An 18,691-nucleotide genomic window follows, 5' to 3' on the forward strand; every position below is an offset into this window, starting at 1 on the left:
GGTTCGATCGCAGATATCCGGGAAGAGGGAGTAATCAAACTGGGGATCATCGGGAATGGAAAACACATCGGACAGGTAGGAGGCAAACTGATTGGCCTTACTAAGGGCGTCAGGGAAGGGGTGATCATCATGGAGAAGAGGATAGTAGGGGGAGGGCTTAGTTCTGGTAAGGCTACGGAAAGCTGACCAGAACTTGGACGAGTTGATAGGTAGGGTAGCATTTAAACGGGTGCATGTCTGTCGCCAGTCCCGGCGTTTCTTAGCTGCGAGCAAATTACGAATGTGTCGCTGGAGTTGCCGGTGGCGTCGTAGGGTGTCCGGGTCACGCGTGCGGAGGAAGGCATGGTAGAGGCGGTGGGATTCACGGAGGAGGAGGACGGCCTGTGGGGGTAAGGTAGGACGGTGGGGGTGGATGGCGACAGTAGGGACGTGGGCCTCCACGGCCTCAGACAAGGTCTGCTGGAGAAAAGAGGCGGCATGGGTGACATCATTTTGGGATGGTGGTAGGTGAAAGGGTGGCTATCGACCCGGGTGGAGAGGGTATCCCGGTAGGCATTCCAGTTGGCACGGGAATAATCATGGACGTACTTAGGGGGAGGGTCATTATGAGGATCGGGGCGGGGGCGACGACCGCCTGAAACGGTGAGGACAGGGAGATGGTCGCTACCAATAGGCTCCAGGACATCCACCGTAATGTGACCAAGGAGGTTGGGGGAGGAGAGAATAACATCGGGAGTGGAGTTGGATTCAGGACGGGTGTTCTGGGGGATGGGTATGAGATCGCCTTGAAGGGAGGAGAGGAACCGATGCCACCGCCGTAACTGGGCAGCGGAACGACTATGGATGTTGAGGTCAGCGGCAATCACGTAGGAGGAGAAGGTACAGTCAATGTGGGAGAGGAAGTCGAAGGGAATAGGGGCGTTGGGGCGGACATAGATGGTGGCGCAGGTAACGGTAAGGCCGGGGAAGAAGAGACTAAGGATCAGGTGTTCGGTGGGGTCGGGAAGGAGAGGTTGGAGCCGAATGGGGATCTGGCAGTGGGGCCCAATGGCAACTCCGCCACGCGCAATCGGGTGGGGATTATCGGAGCGGTGGAGGAGGTAGGGCGAAGTGTGGACAGTGTGGCGGGGTTGCAGGAAGGATTCATTGAGGAGGAAGGCATCCACGCGGTGGGTGGCAAGGGTGTGCAGGAAGAGGGTCTTGTTGGCGGGAAGGGAGTGGATGTTGTTGAAAAGGATATGGTGCTGTCGCGCCATGATAGGGATTTAGACGAGGGTGTCAAGACGGGAGAAGGTGAAGTGGGCCTGGTTGTGGGAGTAGGTGGCGTACATCTTCAGGTGGAAAATGGAACGGGCGGCGAGGGAGATCTGTTGGAGGGTCTGGGGGCACTGAAAGGGATGAACATTTTGAAGGACGATGGTGAGGAACCTGATGATGTCCTCAGCGGTGTGGGGGGGGGGGACGAAGGGAATTGCTAGGAGGGGTGGGGGCGTCCAGAGGACGGACAGGTACGGTGAGTTCAGGAGTGGTCGGAGGGGGTCGGGCTTTACACTTTTGGGAGTAGGTGGGATGGGGGAGATTGCAGGTATTACAGGAGGGAGGGGATTGAAGGTTAGGGCACTGCCGGAGGAAGTGCGCTTGCCGACAATGCGGGCAGGTGGGGGCCTCGCGGCACTCAGCTGTTGGGTGTGCATTACAGCGTAGACACCTCTGGCAGTGCAGGGATTGAGGAGGGGAACGGGAGGGGTCGACCTTGAAACACTGGTTGAAGAGGAGGGCACCCTCCTTCAGGAGACGGTCAATGGAGGGGGCGTCCTCGGAGAAAACCCGCATAAGGCGGGTGGGGCCGACAGAGTTGAAAATACGGCGGACCGCCCGCACCTCCAGCGTGGGATGCGCCTTGAGCTCCGCCAACACCTCCTTCTCCGTGATCGACGGACTCAGCCGAGTGATCACAGCGGTGAGGGTCGGTGGGCGACGCGGGGGTTGGGGTTGGCGGGTAGGAGATGGGGAAGGAGCAGGGGTGAGGGAGGCGTTGGGGCCAAAACGGGTGATGGGGAGGCGGGAGAAGATGTCAGTATGGAGGGTGGGGCTGGGGGAGGAGATGAGAACGGAATCCCGTCTGGGAGTGAGGAGGGCGATGGGTGCACCAGGGAAGTGTTGGCGGAGGAGGAGGGAGAGATTCCGGGCCTCAAGAAGGGAAGGATCGGGACGGGAGAGGAGGTATTTGTGGAAAGAGGGGGGGGAGGAGGTGGAGGAGGAAGAGGTGGAGGGAGCAGGGCCAGGTGAAGAGACATCCATGGCACCCTGGGGGGGGGGGGGAAGGAGGACGGGGCAGGGCCTTTTTGGGAGCGGAGGAGGTGGTGGTGCCACTAGGGCGTTTAACGGCGGCAGAAGGGCGGGTAGTGATATGAGGGACGGGAGCTATAGGGAGGTGGTGGGAAGGGACAGGTCCCGGCGTGGACGCAGCAGTCGGCACTGGAGATGGTGTCGGTGAAGGCGACGGTGACGGTGACGGTGGTGGCGGTGATGGCAAAGGCGATGGGGAGAGTTGGGCATGGACAGTGGCCCGACGGGCCACCACCCTAGCCGGAGCTACAGTGACAGGCTGGGAGAGTGGGGGGAAAGGATCAGATCGAGAGGAGCGGGAGGAAGAAGCTGGAGAGGGGGCGACAAAGAGCGAGGGCGAAAGGACAGTGAGGAGAGGTGGGATGGAAGGAGGGGGGTTGGACTGGGCACACCATGTGATAGTGGTGGAGGTGGCGGAAGGGGATGTATAAACTATGGCGGTGGTGGTAGTGGTGGCGGTGGTGGTGGGGGCGGACATGACGACAGGGAGAAACAAAAACGCACAGGACGAAAAGGAAAGGACACAAACTGGGGACAGACGAAGACGGAGGAAGACGAAGACGGAGGAAGACGAAGATGGACGAAGACCAGGGTCGGACGGCGACGGCGACGGTGGGAACGCTGCTGCTGCTGCTGCTGCCGCAGATGGGGCCGGGGCTGCTGCTGCTGCTGCTGGCTGGCTGGCTGGCTGGCTGGCTGCTGCTGCAGGAGGACTGGCTGGCTGCTGCCGGCAGGATCGCTGCTGCAGGCCGGGACCGGGAAGGCTGTTGCTGCTGCTGCTGCCGCTGCTGCTGGACCGCTGCGGCTCTGCTGGGCTGGCTGGCTGGCTGGCTGGCGAGCACCTGAAACACTTAGCACTTCGATTAGTGCTGGAATGGCACAATCGAAGGGCGGTAACCTTGCGGTGTACCGCCGGAGATGCTCCTAAAACGAAACATTAATCATTAAAACACATGTAGTTTGCAAGTGAATCATGACAATACAGTTTAGTAACATGGAGGTATATACCTCTCAGGATCCTTTGGAAACCTAAAAAAGATAGCTGTGGTGTCTCCTTCCTGTTGTTACTGCAATTTATTGCGCTACAAACGCTCCCGCTTGTAAAAACCACTGCAGAAATCAAAATAAACAACCACTATTCGCTTTCACGATCGCACCGAACTCACAGTTTAAGTTACTGGCCGTTTGGAGCGCTGCTGGCGCGGTAGGCAACAAAATCGAGGTGAAGTGTCGCGCGACTGTTATGTTAGACTGTGGTATTGAGCCAACTGATTCTCTAAACTTAAATGTAAAATGTTCTGTAGACGAATAAACAATAAACCAAGTTAAACACATTCTTCATAAGACATTCGTCCAGCGGTCTTTATATGGCCTTCGTTCTCGAATCTGACAGTACTTCTCATTTGGTTACATGGAGAACACAAAAGCAAATAACGGTGTTGGAAACCTTCATTATGATGTAGTTTATTTTGTATTCGGAGTTAATTAATTTTACGTTACATATATACCCAGATTTTTATAAATGTTTCATTTCTGATATTTTGTTATTCAATTAGAGACACAGCATCTTTGTGCAGGGTTACCACAACCCATTGCGTAGGAAGCTACGTAGTACACAGGTTAGCCACATATTTAGTTATATCTGTGGCGTGGAAGTCGTGCACTGTGAACGTACATGAAAGTGCAAAGCCGGTTTACGTATTTAATTTAGGAAAAAAATGAACTTATTTTTAACAAAAAACGGCATCGGATTTACACTTCTCTACCACATAATAGTAAGTTAAAACGTCATTTGTTAAATGCCAGCAAATTAGTGTAGCATGTTGTTGACACATTATAAATAATGTGCCACGACACAAGCATATCAGCAGCGAATAAGTGGTTTCGTATGTCATGAAGTGCAGAGCTACATTTGAACAGCATTTAGTACATATTTTCATCGTATACTTATCAATTTAATATTTGCTTCAAATAGTTTCGAGTGAACGTGTCTTTGCAGCAGTGCATTACCTGGCGTCTAGTTCCGTGGACAGTAATAAAAATAGTTTGTTTACGTTGTGACTGTTTCAGTAATTTGTATGCCACACGACAGATATCTTCCGTAATGGGTACTATATAAAAGCAGAATGTGTTATTGATTCCTATATATACTGATGTTTACATTTGGGAAAACAGGTATATTATGTAGCAAATAAGCAAAATCCGAAGAACAGCATCATCATGGAGGAATTTTTCCGTTTATAGCTTTTGAAAAGACTTATCAGAGTCGCATATTTTTAATAGTAACAGTGGTATTCATGTGGTGAAGTCCATACTGCCGTTCTTTAACAGAACTGCTTCGTTTCACAACGGCCGTTGCAGTGTTGCTGTAGAATGCATTAATAGGATGTAGGCTTACGTCTTGAGAGGCACGCATTATGATAAAACCAGGCGTGCCTTCAGATGTGTGAAAGGGTTTAAATTAGTATAATATCTTTCAGGCGTTAGATAAAAATGTAGCCAGTTGTTACATGGGATTAAATGCTTTTATATAAAAGTTAATTTGGTGAACCAAAGTAAACTTTAGTGGAGATGATCAAACTGGAAGCTGAATAGTGACATTAACATACTACATAACCACTCCATAGAGTGATGTGCGTTTTCTATTTTTTCCGCATCATTTAGTTCGAAAATCATAGAGGATTAAACACTTACATAAAATATTTCCATTTACACTTCTCTTACCCTGTAACCTGTAAATTTATCTGTGATCTGTGCTCAGGTGTTATCTTTTCTTTGTTTGGCAGGTTGGCCTATTTGGTCTTGCTGACAGTGGTGCTCTACAGCTTACACAGGCCAATTTAGACATAACATTAGGTAAATTGTATTTTTATAATTACTTTTGTTTTTCTGTGTATGTTATTGAAAGTTTTCAAAAATGTGATAGCACTGTTTGAGACTGACTGCTCATCACAAATATCCAACGATTTACTTGTGAGAGATACTGGTAAAGTCAGACGGTAAAGATTAATTTTATTGCTGTTGGCAGTAATTATTAAATTATGTTACATGGTCAAAACCAAACATTGTTCCTCTCTTTGGACTAATGTTGACTTAGACAGAAAACATGTTTTTTGTGTACATTTAACCATTTTCAGAGAAAATTCTGTGGCATACCAATTTATCATTATTCAGAAAATATTTTTTTTAAATTTTAACCACATCTATTTGTTCTTTGAAAATATAATAGTAGTTATGGATAAGAAGTTGATGAGCTGTAATAAAGTGTAGATTGACAAGTGTTTAGCAACAATTAGTAATAGCAGAAAGCTTCTTCTTTGCAAAGGACATTTCTAGCAATACTTCATTAAAGAAATATTGGTAGAAAGTAACACTTGTGAGGTACCTGCTAAATCAAGAATTTGGTATTGGAAATGAACATTCCAAGGAGCACACTATGCCAAATGAAATTTTACCAAAGTACATTTTACTTTCTAAGACAGAAAAAGTGCTTATACTGCAAAGGGAAAAAGTTAATGTATAAGATAAGTTTAGAATTAATTTGGCTGAAGAGGAGATATGCCATAATAGTCTTGTTGCAATTCCGTGAGTCAGCTGTATTTTGTGATTTGCTTAGCCTGTCTACATATATCCTGCCATTTATTATAAGTGCAGAGGATTTTCTAAAATTATTCTGACATGTTGCTGTCAGGTGCCTAGAGTGCATCCTTGTTATAAGTTTTATTAAAACATATCATGTGCATTCCAGAAATTCTATATGTCTCTGTCACCATGTTAATAGCATTGCAGGATACCAAAATTTACCCATCAGCCAAGAGTTTTACTTGTGAAATTAGTAACGTAATTTTAATTAATGGTATGGCTATTACTGTTGATAATCATAAGTATGTAATGTACTTTTCCTCTACCTATATCCCAGTAAGGTCGTATGGTGACATGTACTGCCACCGAGCGAGGTGGAACGGTGGTTAGCTCACTGGATTCACATTCAGCAGAACGACGGTTCAAACTTGCGTCTGGCCATCCTGATTTAGGTTTTCCATAATTTCCCTAGATTGCTTCAGGCAAATGCTGGGATGGTTCATCTGAAAGGGCACGGCAGATTTCCTACCCCATCCTTCCCTAATCCAATGGGACTGATGACCTCGCTGTTTGGTCCCCTCTCCCCGATCCACCAACCGATCGACATGTACTGCCACGAAGTCATTGGATTGTAATTCAGATGAACTGAAGATGGTATAACCGAAGTGTAGATATGAAAGAGTAATAAAACCTAATGGGATTGCAACTGATTCCTGTGTGTGTCTCTCCTTCCTGAGAGTCTGCAGTTGCTGTGCACAACAGTTCCTTATGGAATCAATGTTGGTTAAGTCTTGATAAAGCTTTCATGTTTACATAAGACACAGGTGGTATCACAAGAAGAGATGCTACAGTTTTGTGTTATTAAGCATCATAACTTTGCAAGCTTTGGCAATACGTGACACACTAAACTTAAAGCCTGCTTTGCTTAAGTGATAGTTCTGAATTTTGTCAAATTTAAGTGTTTTCTGTATGAAGATGACACCATGAAATCTTTTATTGGTGTGTCTGGCACAGTCTGCTATTTTACTTTTAAATAAATATCAATACCATTGTTTTGGATGGCACTGATCACTGATGGCAGTTTCCATATAAAAAGGCAGCTCATTTGAGGAAAGAACAACACATCTTGTATTCTAAAGCTAGACTGTCAGTGAATTAATTATATCAATTTTTAAAGTGTCTGTTCTTCAGAGCACACAAATGCAGCACATTGTTTTCACCACCTCATTAGCCTTTTAACTGCTCTGGACATGTTAACGCGCGCCTTTGTACCTGTCCCTACGTGCTCTGAACGTGTTTACACTTACCACCAGTCCTTCTACCTGGTACTCTGAACATGTCTAAGCGTAGACACGATCAAGGGTCAATGCTTGGCCTTATTCAGTCCACTATTCGACATATATGTTTTTTCATCATATTTAATGTCCCACCTGCAAAAAAATTATTGTATAATAGAAATGTTAGGATGGAAAAATAACCAAAATTAAAACTAATTCACTATCAGACAAATGATGGCCAAGTCTCTCTCTCTCTCTCTCTCTCTCTCTCTCTCTCTCTCTCTCTCTCTCTCTCTCTCTCTCTCTCTCTGTGTGTGTGTGTGTGTGTGTGTGTGTGTGTGTGTGTGTGTGTGTGTGTGTGTGTGTGTGTGTGTGCTTTTTGTTTTTTTTTCCACGGTGCTTTGTTAGGCATGGTCCTGGGGCTCCCTTCCAACAACTGAACTGACTTACTCAGCTAGTTGTAGGAGGACCTACAATATAACATGAACTGCAAACCATGGTTCTAGTCACCATTTTTTGCATTAACTAACATTACCAGATATGAAAGGAGTTGTAAGTGATGGATAAAAATCTTAGGACTGACCAGTCCCTAGACCCGAGATTTCTGGATTCACAGTTTGGCGCTTAACACCTTAACCACCAAGCCACACAAAAGCATGTAATTAGAAGATCCTATTTTTTTTAATATGCAACTATTTAGCTTAAGAGAAACCATCAGAGGTTTTTAAGTGGTTAGAGGCTGCACAGAAACAAAATTGAATCAGAGATTCATATAACTGCCGATGATCAGTTAATGGTAGATTACAGTACAATAAATTTGTGGTGTTTGTTGACAATGTAACAGTTGCTTTATTTTTTTCAGCTTCCAATGAGTTGGTTCTCATCAATTTTTATGCAGATTGGTGCCGTTTCAGTAACATGCTGGCACCAATATTTGATGATGCAGCAGATAAAGTAGCTGCAGAGTTTCCAGAACCTGGACAGGTTGTAATGGGGAAAGTTGACTGTGATAGAGAAGGTATTTCTGAGTAAAGGCTTTAAATTTTTTTTGGCCATGTTGAGTAATGCTACTTGAATGTGTGTGGAAACTAAGTGTTACATATGGTGACTATGAAATAAAATAAATTAGTTCATAACACATTTTTACTTGGAGTTGTAATATTTTATAGCTTTTTAAGCATGTAATGTTTTTGCAGTCTATTATTGTGTGTGTGTGTGTGTGTGTGTGTGTGTGTGTGTGTGTGTGTGTGTGTGTGTTTGTTTTCCAGTGATGGTAGAAACATTTTTTTTCTTTCCGTTGTAGGTGCAGTTGCATCAAGATTTCACATTACAAAATATCCAACACTAAAAGTAATTCGTAATGGCCAGCCCACCAAAAGAGAATACAGAGGGCAGAGATCGACAGAGGCATTTGTTTCTTATATTAAGAAACAACTTGCTGATCCAGTCATAGAGTTCAAAAGCTTGAAGGACCTCCAGGACTTAGACGTATGTGTGATAGATGTTTTCATTTTGTTACATGCTTGCTGTTCTTGGTTTCATGGCTATTTTGAGAACTACTGGTTGCTGTAATGTCTTTTTTGGTTTCTGGAAGATATGTTAAAAAGAGATTTCTGTGATGTTGGTGAAACAGCATTTGTTCACAGTTAAGTACTGTACTAAGATAAAGTGTTAGGGCATGAAAGCTTCCTTCTCAACATTTACTCAATACGTTTCCATAAAAAATTTTATGATTTTCTGAAATTCTCAAAATAGGTAAAATGTTGTGCACTTTTAACTACTTAAGTTTCCCTTGGTAGCTGTCTTTAGATTTTAGTATACTTTTTGTGCAATTTTTTCTTAAGCTGTCTCCATTTATTCTCATGCAGTTATACTGTTGAGAGCAATGGACTGAAACACATAACAAGATAGTAATTCATTTAGTAAATTTTGGCCCACTGCATTGTTCGTCTCATGCTTATATATATATATATATATATATATATATATATATAATATATATATATATATATATATATATATATATGGTTATAATAGAAGGAAACATTCCACGAAGGAAAAATATATTTAAAAACAAAGATGATGTGACTTACCAAATGAAAGTGCTGGCAGGTCGACAGACACACAAAAATAACACAAACATACACACAAAATCCTAGCTTTCGCAACCAATGGTTGCCTCGTCAGGAAAGAGGGAAGGAGAGGGAAAGACAAAAGGATTTGGGTTTTAAGGGAGAGGGTAAGGAGTCATTCCAATCCCGGGAGCGGAAAGACTCACCTTAGGGGGAAAGGAGGGAAAAAAGGACAGGTATACACTCGCACACACACACATATCCATCCTCATATACACAGACACAAGCAGACACACCTGTCCTTTTTTCCCTCCTTTTTCCCCCTAAGGCGAGTCCCCCCGCTCCCGGGACTGGAACGACTCCCCACCCTCTCCCCCAAAACCCAAATCCCTCCGTCCCTCCCCCTCCCCCCCCTCCCCCCCGACGAGGCAACCATTGGTTGCGAAAGCTAGACCCCGTGTGTATGCTTGTGTCTGTCTGTGCGTCTATCGACCCGCCAGCGCTTCCGCCTGGCAAGCCTCATCATCTTTCTTTTTAAATACATCCCTCCCACGCGGAACGCTTCCCTCTATTATATTCATATATATATATATATATGGTTATAATAGAAGGAAACATTCCACGAAGGAAAAATATATTTAAAAACAAAGATGATGTGACTCACCAAACGAAAGCGCTGGCAGGTCGACAGACACACAAAAAACACAAACATACACACAAAATCCAAGCTCTCGCAACCAACGGCCGCCCCGCCAGGAAAGAGGGAAGGAGAAGGAAAGACAAAAGGATATGGGTTCTAAGGGAGAGGGCAAGGAGTCACTCCAATCCCGGGAGCGGAAAGACCCACCTTAGGGGGAAAAAAGGACAGGTATACACTCGCACACACCCACATATCCATCCACACATACACAGACACAAGCAGACATTTGTAAAGGCAAAGAGTTTGGGCAGAGATGACAGTCGGGACGGAAGTACAGAGGCAAAGATGATGTTGAAAGACAGGTGAGGTATGAGCGGCGGCAGATTGAAATTAGAAATTAGCGGAGATTGAGGCCTGGCGGATAGCGAGAAGAGAGGATATGCTGAAGGGCAAGTTCCCATCTCCGGAGTTCTGACAGGTTGGTGTTAGTGGGAAGTATCCAGATAACCCGGACGGTGTAACACTGTGCCAAGATGTGCTGGCCGTGCACCAAGGCATGTTTAGCCACAGGGTGATCCTCATTACCAACAAACACTGTCTGCCTGTGTCCATTCATGCGAATGGACAGTTTGTTGCTGGTCATTCCCACATAGAATGCATCACAGTGTAGGCAGGTCAGTTGGTAGATCACGTGGGTGCTTTCACACGTGGCTCTGCCTTTGATTGTGTACACCTTCCGGGTTACAGGACTGGAGTAGGTGGTGGTGGGAGGGTGCATGGGACAGGTTTTACACCGGGGGCGGTTACAAGGGTAGGAGCCAGAGGGTAGGGAAGGTGGTTTGGGGATTTCATAGGGATGAACCAAGAGGTTACGAAGGTTAGGTGGACGGCGGAAAGACACTCTTGGTGGAGTGGGGAGGATTTCATGAAGGATGGATCTCATTTCAGGGCAGGATTTGAGGAAGTTGTATCCCTGCTGGAGAGCCACATTCAGAATCTGATCCAGTCCCGGAAAGTATCCTGTCACAAGTGGGGCACTTTTGTGGTTCTTCTGTGGGAGGTTCTGGGTTTGAGAGGATGAGGAAGTGGCTCTGGTTATTTGCTTCTGTACCAGGTCGGGAGGGTAGTTGCGGGATGCGAAAGCTGTTGTCAGGTTGTTGGTGTAATGCCTCAGGGATTCCGGACTGGAGCAGATTCGTTTGCCACGAAGACCTAGGCTGTAGGGAAGGGACCGTTTGATGTGGAATGGGTGGCAGCTGTCGTAATGGAGGTACTGTTGCTTGTTGGTGGGTTTGATGTGGACGGACGTGTGAAGCTGCCCATTGGACAGGTGAAGGTCAACATCAAGGAAAGTGGCATGGGATTTGGAGTAGGACCAGGTGAATCTGATGGAACCAAAGGAGTTGAGGTTGGAGAGGAAATTCTGGAGTTCTTCTTCACTGTGAGTCCAGATCATGAAGATGTCATCAATAAATCTGTACCAAACTTTGGGTTGGCAGGCCTGGGTAACCAAGAAGGCTTCCTCTAAGCGACCCATGAATAGGTTGGCGTACGAGGGGGCCATCCTGGTACCCATGGCTGTTCCCTTTAATTGTTGGTATGTCTGGTTTTCAAAAGTGAAGAAGTTGTGGGTCAGGATGAAGCTGGCTAAGGTAATGAGGAAAGAGGTTTTAGGTAGGGTGGCAGGTGATCGGCGTGAAAGGAAGTGCTCCATCGCAGCGAGGCCCTGGACGTGCGGGATATTTGTGTATAAGGAAGTGGCATCAATGGTTACAAGGATGGTTTCTGGGGGTAACGGACTGGGTAAGGATTCCAGGCGTTCGAGAAAGTGGTTGGTGTCTTTGATGAAGGATGGGAGACTGCATGTAATGGGTTGAAGATGTTGATCCACGTAGGCAGAGATACGTTCTGTGGGGGCTTGGTAACCAGCTACAATGGGGCGGCCGGGATGATTGGGTTTGTGAATTTTAGGGAGAAGGTAGAAGGTAGGGGTGCGGGGTGTCAGTGGGGTCAGGAGGTTGATGGAGTCAGGTGAAAGGTTTTGTAGGGGGCCTAAGGTTCTGAGGATTCCTTGAAGCTCTGCCTGGACATCAGGAATGGGATTACCTTGGCAAACTTTGTATGTGGTGTTGTCTGAAAGCTGACGCAGTCCCTCAGCCACGTACTCCCGACGATCAAGTACCACGGTCGTGGAACCCTTGTCCGCCGGAAGAATGACGATGGACCGGTCAGCCTTCAGATCACGGATAGCCTGGGCTTCAGCAGTGGTGATGTTGGGAGTAGGATTAAGGTTTTTTAAGAAGGATTGAGAGGCAAGGCTGGAAGTCAGAAATTCCTGGAAGGTTTGGAGAGGGTGATTTTGAGGAAGAGGAGGTGGGTCCCGCTGTGACGGAGGACGGAACTGTTCCAGGCAGGGTTCAATTTGGATAGTGTCTCGGGGAGTTGGATCATTAGGGGTAGGATTAGGATCATTTTTCTTCGTGGCAAAGTGATACTTCCAGCAGAGAGTACGAGTGTAGGACAGTAAATCTTTGACGAGGGCTGTTTGGTTGAATCTGGGAGTGGGGCTGAAGGTGAGGCCTTTGGATAGGACAGAGGTTTCGGATTGGGAGAGAGGTTTGGAGGAAAGGTTAACTACTGAATTAGGGTGTTGTGGTGCCAGATTGTGTTGATCGGAATTTTGAGGTTTTGGAGGGAGTGGAGCTGGAAGTGGGAGATTGAGTAGATGGGAGAGACTGGGTTTGTGTGCAATGAGAGGTGGTTGAGGTTTGCTGGAAAGGTTGTGAAGGGTGAGTGAGTTGCCTTTCCGGAGGTGGGAAACCAGGAGATTGGATAGTTTTTTGAGGTGAAGGGTGGCATGCTGTTCTAATTGGCGGTTGGCCTGTAGGAGGATGCTCTGAATAGCCGGTGTGGATGTGGGAGAGGAAAGATTGAGGACTTTTATTAAGGATAGGAGTTGACGGGTGTGTTCATTGGCTGAGTTGATGTGTAGGTGAAGGATTAGGTGGGTGAGGGCAATGGATTGTTCAGTTTGGAACTGGTATAGGGACTGATGGAAAGAAGGGTTGCAACCAGAGATGGGAACTTTAAGTGTGAGGCCTTTGGGGGTTATGCCAAATGTCAGACAAGCCTGAGAAAATAAAATATGTGAGCGTAATCTGGCTAGGGTGAAGGCATGCTTGCGGAGGGAATGTAAATAAAACTTAATGGGGTCGTTGTGGGGGTGTTGTGAGGGTGACATGGTATTAGAAGGTGGAAAGTTTAACATGAGGTTGAAATGAAAAAGAAAGATAGAAATATATGGGGAGAGATAAAGGTTAACTAGAAAGCAATAGGAGATCTGGTATGAAAAAAAGGCGAAAAAGTGTTGGTTAAGTTGATCTTGTATTGAACTTGGGTTGGTAGACAGCGATGTGCAAAAAGGTTAGGTGGTTGTGTTGCCGCTAAATCACGTTAAAGGACGGAGAAATTCGGGAAAATTTCGAGAAAATTTCGAAAAAACGTATTAAAGGAGTGGTGTTGTGGTGAAAGATTACGAAAATGGGGCTAACAATTGTAGAAAAAATGACGTTAAAACCTGTGGGGAGCGGCTAAAATGATCAGTGATGTGCGAAAAACGGAAGTGGAAATAAAGTTAAAGTTATTAGAAGTAGCCGAAATGGTTGTTAAATACGTGAAAGCAGCTGTTATTGAACTAGAAACGGTGGATTTTCTAGCAGCGGTAGTGTTGAAAGCGGAAAATAAAATCTTTTGGTTATGGTTGGGAAGTGGGTTACGTATTGTTGAGCATATATATGGCGGGATAAAATTGTATAGTAGATTACGGTAAAAGGGGGGTGAATACAAAGTGAGACTACTGGTAAAAACAGAAATAGAAAATAAAGAGAAAAAACAGAAATAAGACGACAGGAAAGATTTCGAAATGCAAAGGCGACAATAACAAACGTAATTGTTGGGTTCAAATTAATGATATGGTTATAATAGAAGGAAACATTCCACGAAGGAAAAATATATTTAAAAACAAAGATGATGTGACTTACCAAATGAAAGTGCTGGCAGGTCGACAGACACACAAAAATAACACAAACATACACACAAAATCCTAGCTTTCGCAACCAATGGTTGCCTCGTCAGGAAAGAGGGAAGGAGAGGGAAAGACAAAAGGATTTGGGTTTTAAGGGAGAGGGTAAGGAGTCATTCCAATCCCGGGAGCGGAAAGACTCACCTTAGGGGGATACTTCCCACTAACACCAACCTGTCAGAACTCCGGAGATGGGAACTTGCCCTTCAGCATATCCTCTCTTCTCGCTATCCGCCAGGCCTCAATCTCCGCTAATTTCTAATTTCAATCTGCCGCCGCTCATACCTCACCTGTCTTTCAACATCATCTTTGCCTCTGTACTTCCGTCCCGACTGTCATCTCTGCCCAAACTCTTTGCCTTTACAAATGTCTGCTTGTGTCTGTGTATGTGTGGATGGATATGTGGGTGTGTGCGAGTGTATACCTGTCCTTTTTTCCCCCTAAGGTGGGTCTTTCCGCTCCCGGGATTGGAGTGACTCCTTGCCCTCTCCCTTAGAACCCATATCCTTTTGTCTTTCCTTCTCCTTCCCTCTTTCCTGGCGGGGCGGCCGTTGGTTGCGAGAGCTTGGATTTTGTGTGTATGTTTGTGTTTTTTGTGTGTCTGTCGACCTGCCAGCGCTTTCGTTTGGTGAGTCACATCATCTTTGTTTTTAAATATATTTTTCCTTCGTGGAATGTTTCCTTCTATTATAACCATATATATATATATATATATGAATATAATAGAGGGAAGCGTTCCGCGTGGGAGGGATGTATTTAAAAAGAAAGATGATGAGGCTTGCCAGGCGGAAGCGCTGGCGGGTCGATAGACGCACAGACAGACACAAGCATACACACGGGGTCTAGCTTTCGCAACCAATGGTTGCCTCGTCGGGGGGGAGGGGGGGGAGGGGGAGGGACGGAGGGATTTGGGTTTTGGGGGAGAGGGTGGGGAGTCGTTCCAGTCCCGGGAGCGGGGGGACTCGCCTTAGGGGGAAAAAGGAGGGAAAAAAGGACAGGTGTGTCTGCTTGTGTCTGTGTATATGAGGATGGATATGTGTGTGTGTGCGAGTGTATACCTGTCCTTTTTTCCCTCCTTTCCCCCTAAGGTGAGTCTTTCCGCTCCCGGGATTGGAATGACTCCTTACCCTCTCCCTTAAAACCCAAATCCTTTTGTCTTTCCCTCTCCTTCCCTCTTTCCTGACGAGGCAACCATTGGTTGCGAAAGCTAGGATTTTGTGTGTATGTTTGTGTTATTTTTGTGTGTCTGTCGACCTGCCAGCACTTTCATTTGGTAAGTCACATCATCTTTGTTTTTAAATATATATATATATATATATATATATATATATATATAAATAGCCATGCAGCTTGTGACCCATCAAAGGTAAAGTTTCATTGTTGCCTTATCTTGGGCAATTGCAAAATTCAGGTAATGAAATAATACTTCTATTAAAAAGTGCCTGTAAGGAGGTCATTTCAGAGTAACAACAAAATGACCAGAAGCAGTACAACTACACAACAAAGAAAGGAGGACGACTTGTAGGTTTATAAGCTATGTAAGTGACTGACATAAAATGGTTCTTGACCTGCAACTAAATTGGGGTGTGTGACTTATTCTGTCCAGGAAGAGAGTGAGAATATTATCCTGTACCATCTTTTCACTCTCATCCTACATGGCATTTTCCAGTCACTCCCTGTTCTGGTTACTAGCAGTAATTAAGCTTGTTTCACATGGGGCGCTGCCTGTTTTTGACATCGGGGAAAAATTGGTACACCTTGGATTTATTACTCTTTCTTGTCAATGTTGTATTTACTGTTTCCATTGACACCCTTAATGGGTGCTACAGTAACAAAATAACTTGATAAATGTGGACTACACACACACACACACACACACACACACACACACACACACACACACATACACACACACACACACATGACCACAGTTCCTGGCAGCTGAAGCCAGACTGCTAACAGCACCACATGATGGGAGAGGGAACTGGGTGGAGGTGAGAGGGGGGGGGGGGGGATAGCAGAGTAGGAGTGGAGAACAATAAAGTGCTGCTAGTGGGAGCAAGCCGGGAAGAGGTGGACAGAAGGTAGGGCAGCTAGGTGCTGTCAGGAGGCTGAACGGGGGGGAAGAAGAGAAGGGGGGGGGGGGGGGTAATGGAAAAAGAGAGAAGTAAAACAACTGGTTGCATTGGTGGAATAGAGGGCTGTGTCATACTTGAAAGGGAACAGGGAAGGGGCTAGATGGGTAAGGACAATGACTAACGAAGGTTGAGACCAGGAGGTTCTGGGAACATTGGATACATAGCAGGGAGAATTCCCATTTGCGCAATTCAGAAAAGCTTGTGTTGGTGGGAAGGAACCAGGTGGTGCAGGCAGTGAAGCAGTCATTGAAGTGAAGAACGTTCTGTTGGGCAGCATATCCAGTCCTACGCCATGGTAAATCTATTTATTATTCAGAAAGGTGTTGATGCAATTGCCAGTGCTGAGAAATCCTGCTCTCATTTACGGAATGGCACTTTGCTTTTGGAGACTACTTCTGATTCTCAAGCACAACTACTGCCTGTCGCCTTGCTTCTCCATGGCTACCCTGCTTGTGTTGAGGCCGATAGAACTTTGATTTCTTCCCTTGGTGTTATTTACACTAGGCTACTCAACAGCCTAACTGAGGCCGAAATCCAATCTTACCTCTCCGATCTGGGTGTCATTGCCTTCCATTGTGTAATGAAAAAGGTAGATTCCTCCTTAGTGCCCACCCGCAATCTTTGTCTCACCTTTGATAGAGTGATGATTCCATCCAAGATCAAAGCAGGCTATGAAATTATCACAGTGCGGCCGTACATTCCAAACCCGATGCACTGCTACCAGTGTCATCGTTTCACCCACACTAGTTTGTCCTGTTGACGCCCTGCCAAATGTGAAGCCTGTGGTAGGGATGCTCATGAGGGCAATTGTCTGCCTCCTTCTCTCCACTGTATCAACTGCATATCAACTGCAATGGTGGCCACGCCACCTCGTCTCGGGATCATCTCGTGTCTCTTGATGAGCAGATTGTCCAAGAGATCCAGATAAAGGAAAAAGTGCCTTATCCAGTCGCTTGCAAGTTATTGGCTTGTAGAAAACCCTGTGTTCTCCCGTCTGGCACCTATAGTTCTGTTGTTGTTACCCCTCGCTCCATGAAGCATGTAGCCACACAGACATGCGATCTCCAATTCGGCTCTTGAGGTTGTGAAATCGTCCAGTGTCAAGGTAGCATTGCCGTCCCTCCATTCACCTGTGCAACAAGCCATCAAACTCTCACCTCAAGGGGCGAAGCCACCAGCTACACAACCGGTAGGCCGGAAAGGACAGCAGGAGTACTCCTTTGAAGATTTCCTGCTTCCCTCCAGCCCATAGAACTTTGAATTCTTTCCGTGATGTTATCTACACTAGGCTGCTCGACGGTCTAACCCAGGCCGAAATCCAATCTTACCTCACTGACCCTAATCTCCCTCTAACCGGAAAGGCTCCCAGAAGTCCACCAAAGGTAAACAGTCTTCTCCTTCACCGACTCGAAGATCCTGTTTGATAGTGTTGCTACAGATACCTTAGCCCGTCTGGCCTCCATGTCGCCAGTGCCCACCACCAACCATTTTTCAGTGTTGGATTCCACAGACCAACCACACAAGCAAGCCGACGCTTCTGTGGACCCCATGGAGGAGGATCCTCCTGCTCCTGTGCCCTTTAGTAGTAGCGACTCTTCACAGGCTGTCACTTGGCAGCTGCCGAGGTGACACCCCTACATCTCTTCCTCATCATGACTTTCCTCCAATGGGACTTTTGTGGCCTTTGGCTGCTTTTAGCATTGCAGTGTCCCCTTATACTCTGCTTTCAGAAAACGAAATTGCACTCTCACGACTGCTTTGAGCTTCCACATTTCTTACTGATTCATCTTAACCTTCCCCCTGAGGTTGGCATTCCATCTCATGGGCTCGTCATGCTGCTCATACAGGTTGACATTCATAGTCAACCCATCTCCCTGACTACCCATCTTAAAGTTGTTGCAGTTCACCTTTTCCTTCCCCACCTGACTTTTCTCTCTGTACCGTTCTCTTCAGCTTATTGGGCAGCTGCCTTGGCCATTTTTGTTACTTGGTAACTTTAATGCGCATCATCCCCTTTGGCATTCTCCCAGGACCTGTCAAAGATCCCCCTGCGGATCCGGGGGTTAGAACGTGACCGAGGTATTCCTGCCTGTCGTATGAGGCGACTGAAAGGAGTTCAGGCCCCATTCTGTGGTTTGACCTGCCACTTTCATGGCTTTACATCTCCACCTGTGATTCATTTATTTGGGCGAGGACACATTCCGGGGTATGTCATCTTGTTCCGTTGTCTCCTATCCTCTTTCGCCCCCATGACAATATTGGATTCCTCTGCACCCATTATCCAGCATGGTAACCAGTCCGTTGTGGTGGGGCCGTCATGTACCAATTTGGTGGTAGCCCCCTGACAACACAGAGATCGCACTGCTGATGCCTGAGCCATAAACTCCCCACGTATGCCAAGGAGTAGATGCCTTGTCTTGCTGGGGCATCAGGACTCCCGGCAACGGCCATCATACCAATTGGCCTTTGCTGTGGCTGGGTGGTACCCATGAGGAGAGCCCCTGATCGGAGTGGGTGGCATCAGGGCAGATGACCCGCAGTGAAGCAAACTA

At 46.3% G+C, this 18,691-nt stretch overlaps 1 protein-coding gene across 1 annotated transcript in view; it reads left to right on the forward strand.

Moving 5' to 3' along the window:
• Positions 1-3,982: 3,982 nt before the first annotated feature.
• The window catches only part of LOC126178053 (endoplasmic reticulum resident protein 44), a 77,794-nt gene continuing 63,085 nt past the window's right edge, over positions 3,983-18,691 (forward strand). Inside the window, exons 1-4 of the mRNA XM_049924500.1 lie at positions 3,983-4,124; positions 5,136-5,205; positions 8,071-8,226; positions 8,512-8,696. Coding sequence (XP_049780457.1) covers positions 4,068-4,124; positions 5,136-5,205; positions 8,071-8,226; positions 8,512-8,696 — 468 coding nt within the window. The 5' untranslated portion in view covers positions 3,983-4,067. The remainder of the gene's footprint in view (positions 4,125-5,135; positions 5,206-8,070; positions 8,227-8,511; positions 8,697-18,691) is intronic.

The sequence above is a fragment of the Schistocerca cancellata genome, chromosome 1 (genome assembly GCF_023864275.1).
Source record: "Schistocerca cancellata isolate TAMUIC-IGC-003103 chromosome 1, iqSchCanc2.1, whole genome shotgun sequence".
In the NCBI taxonomy this organism is placed as follows: domain Eukaryota; kingdom Metazoa; phylum Arthropoda; class Insecta; order Orthoptera; family Acrididae; genus Schistocerca; species Schistocerca cancellata.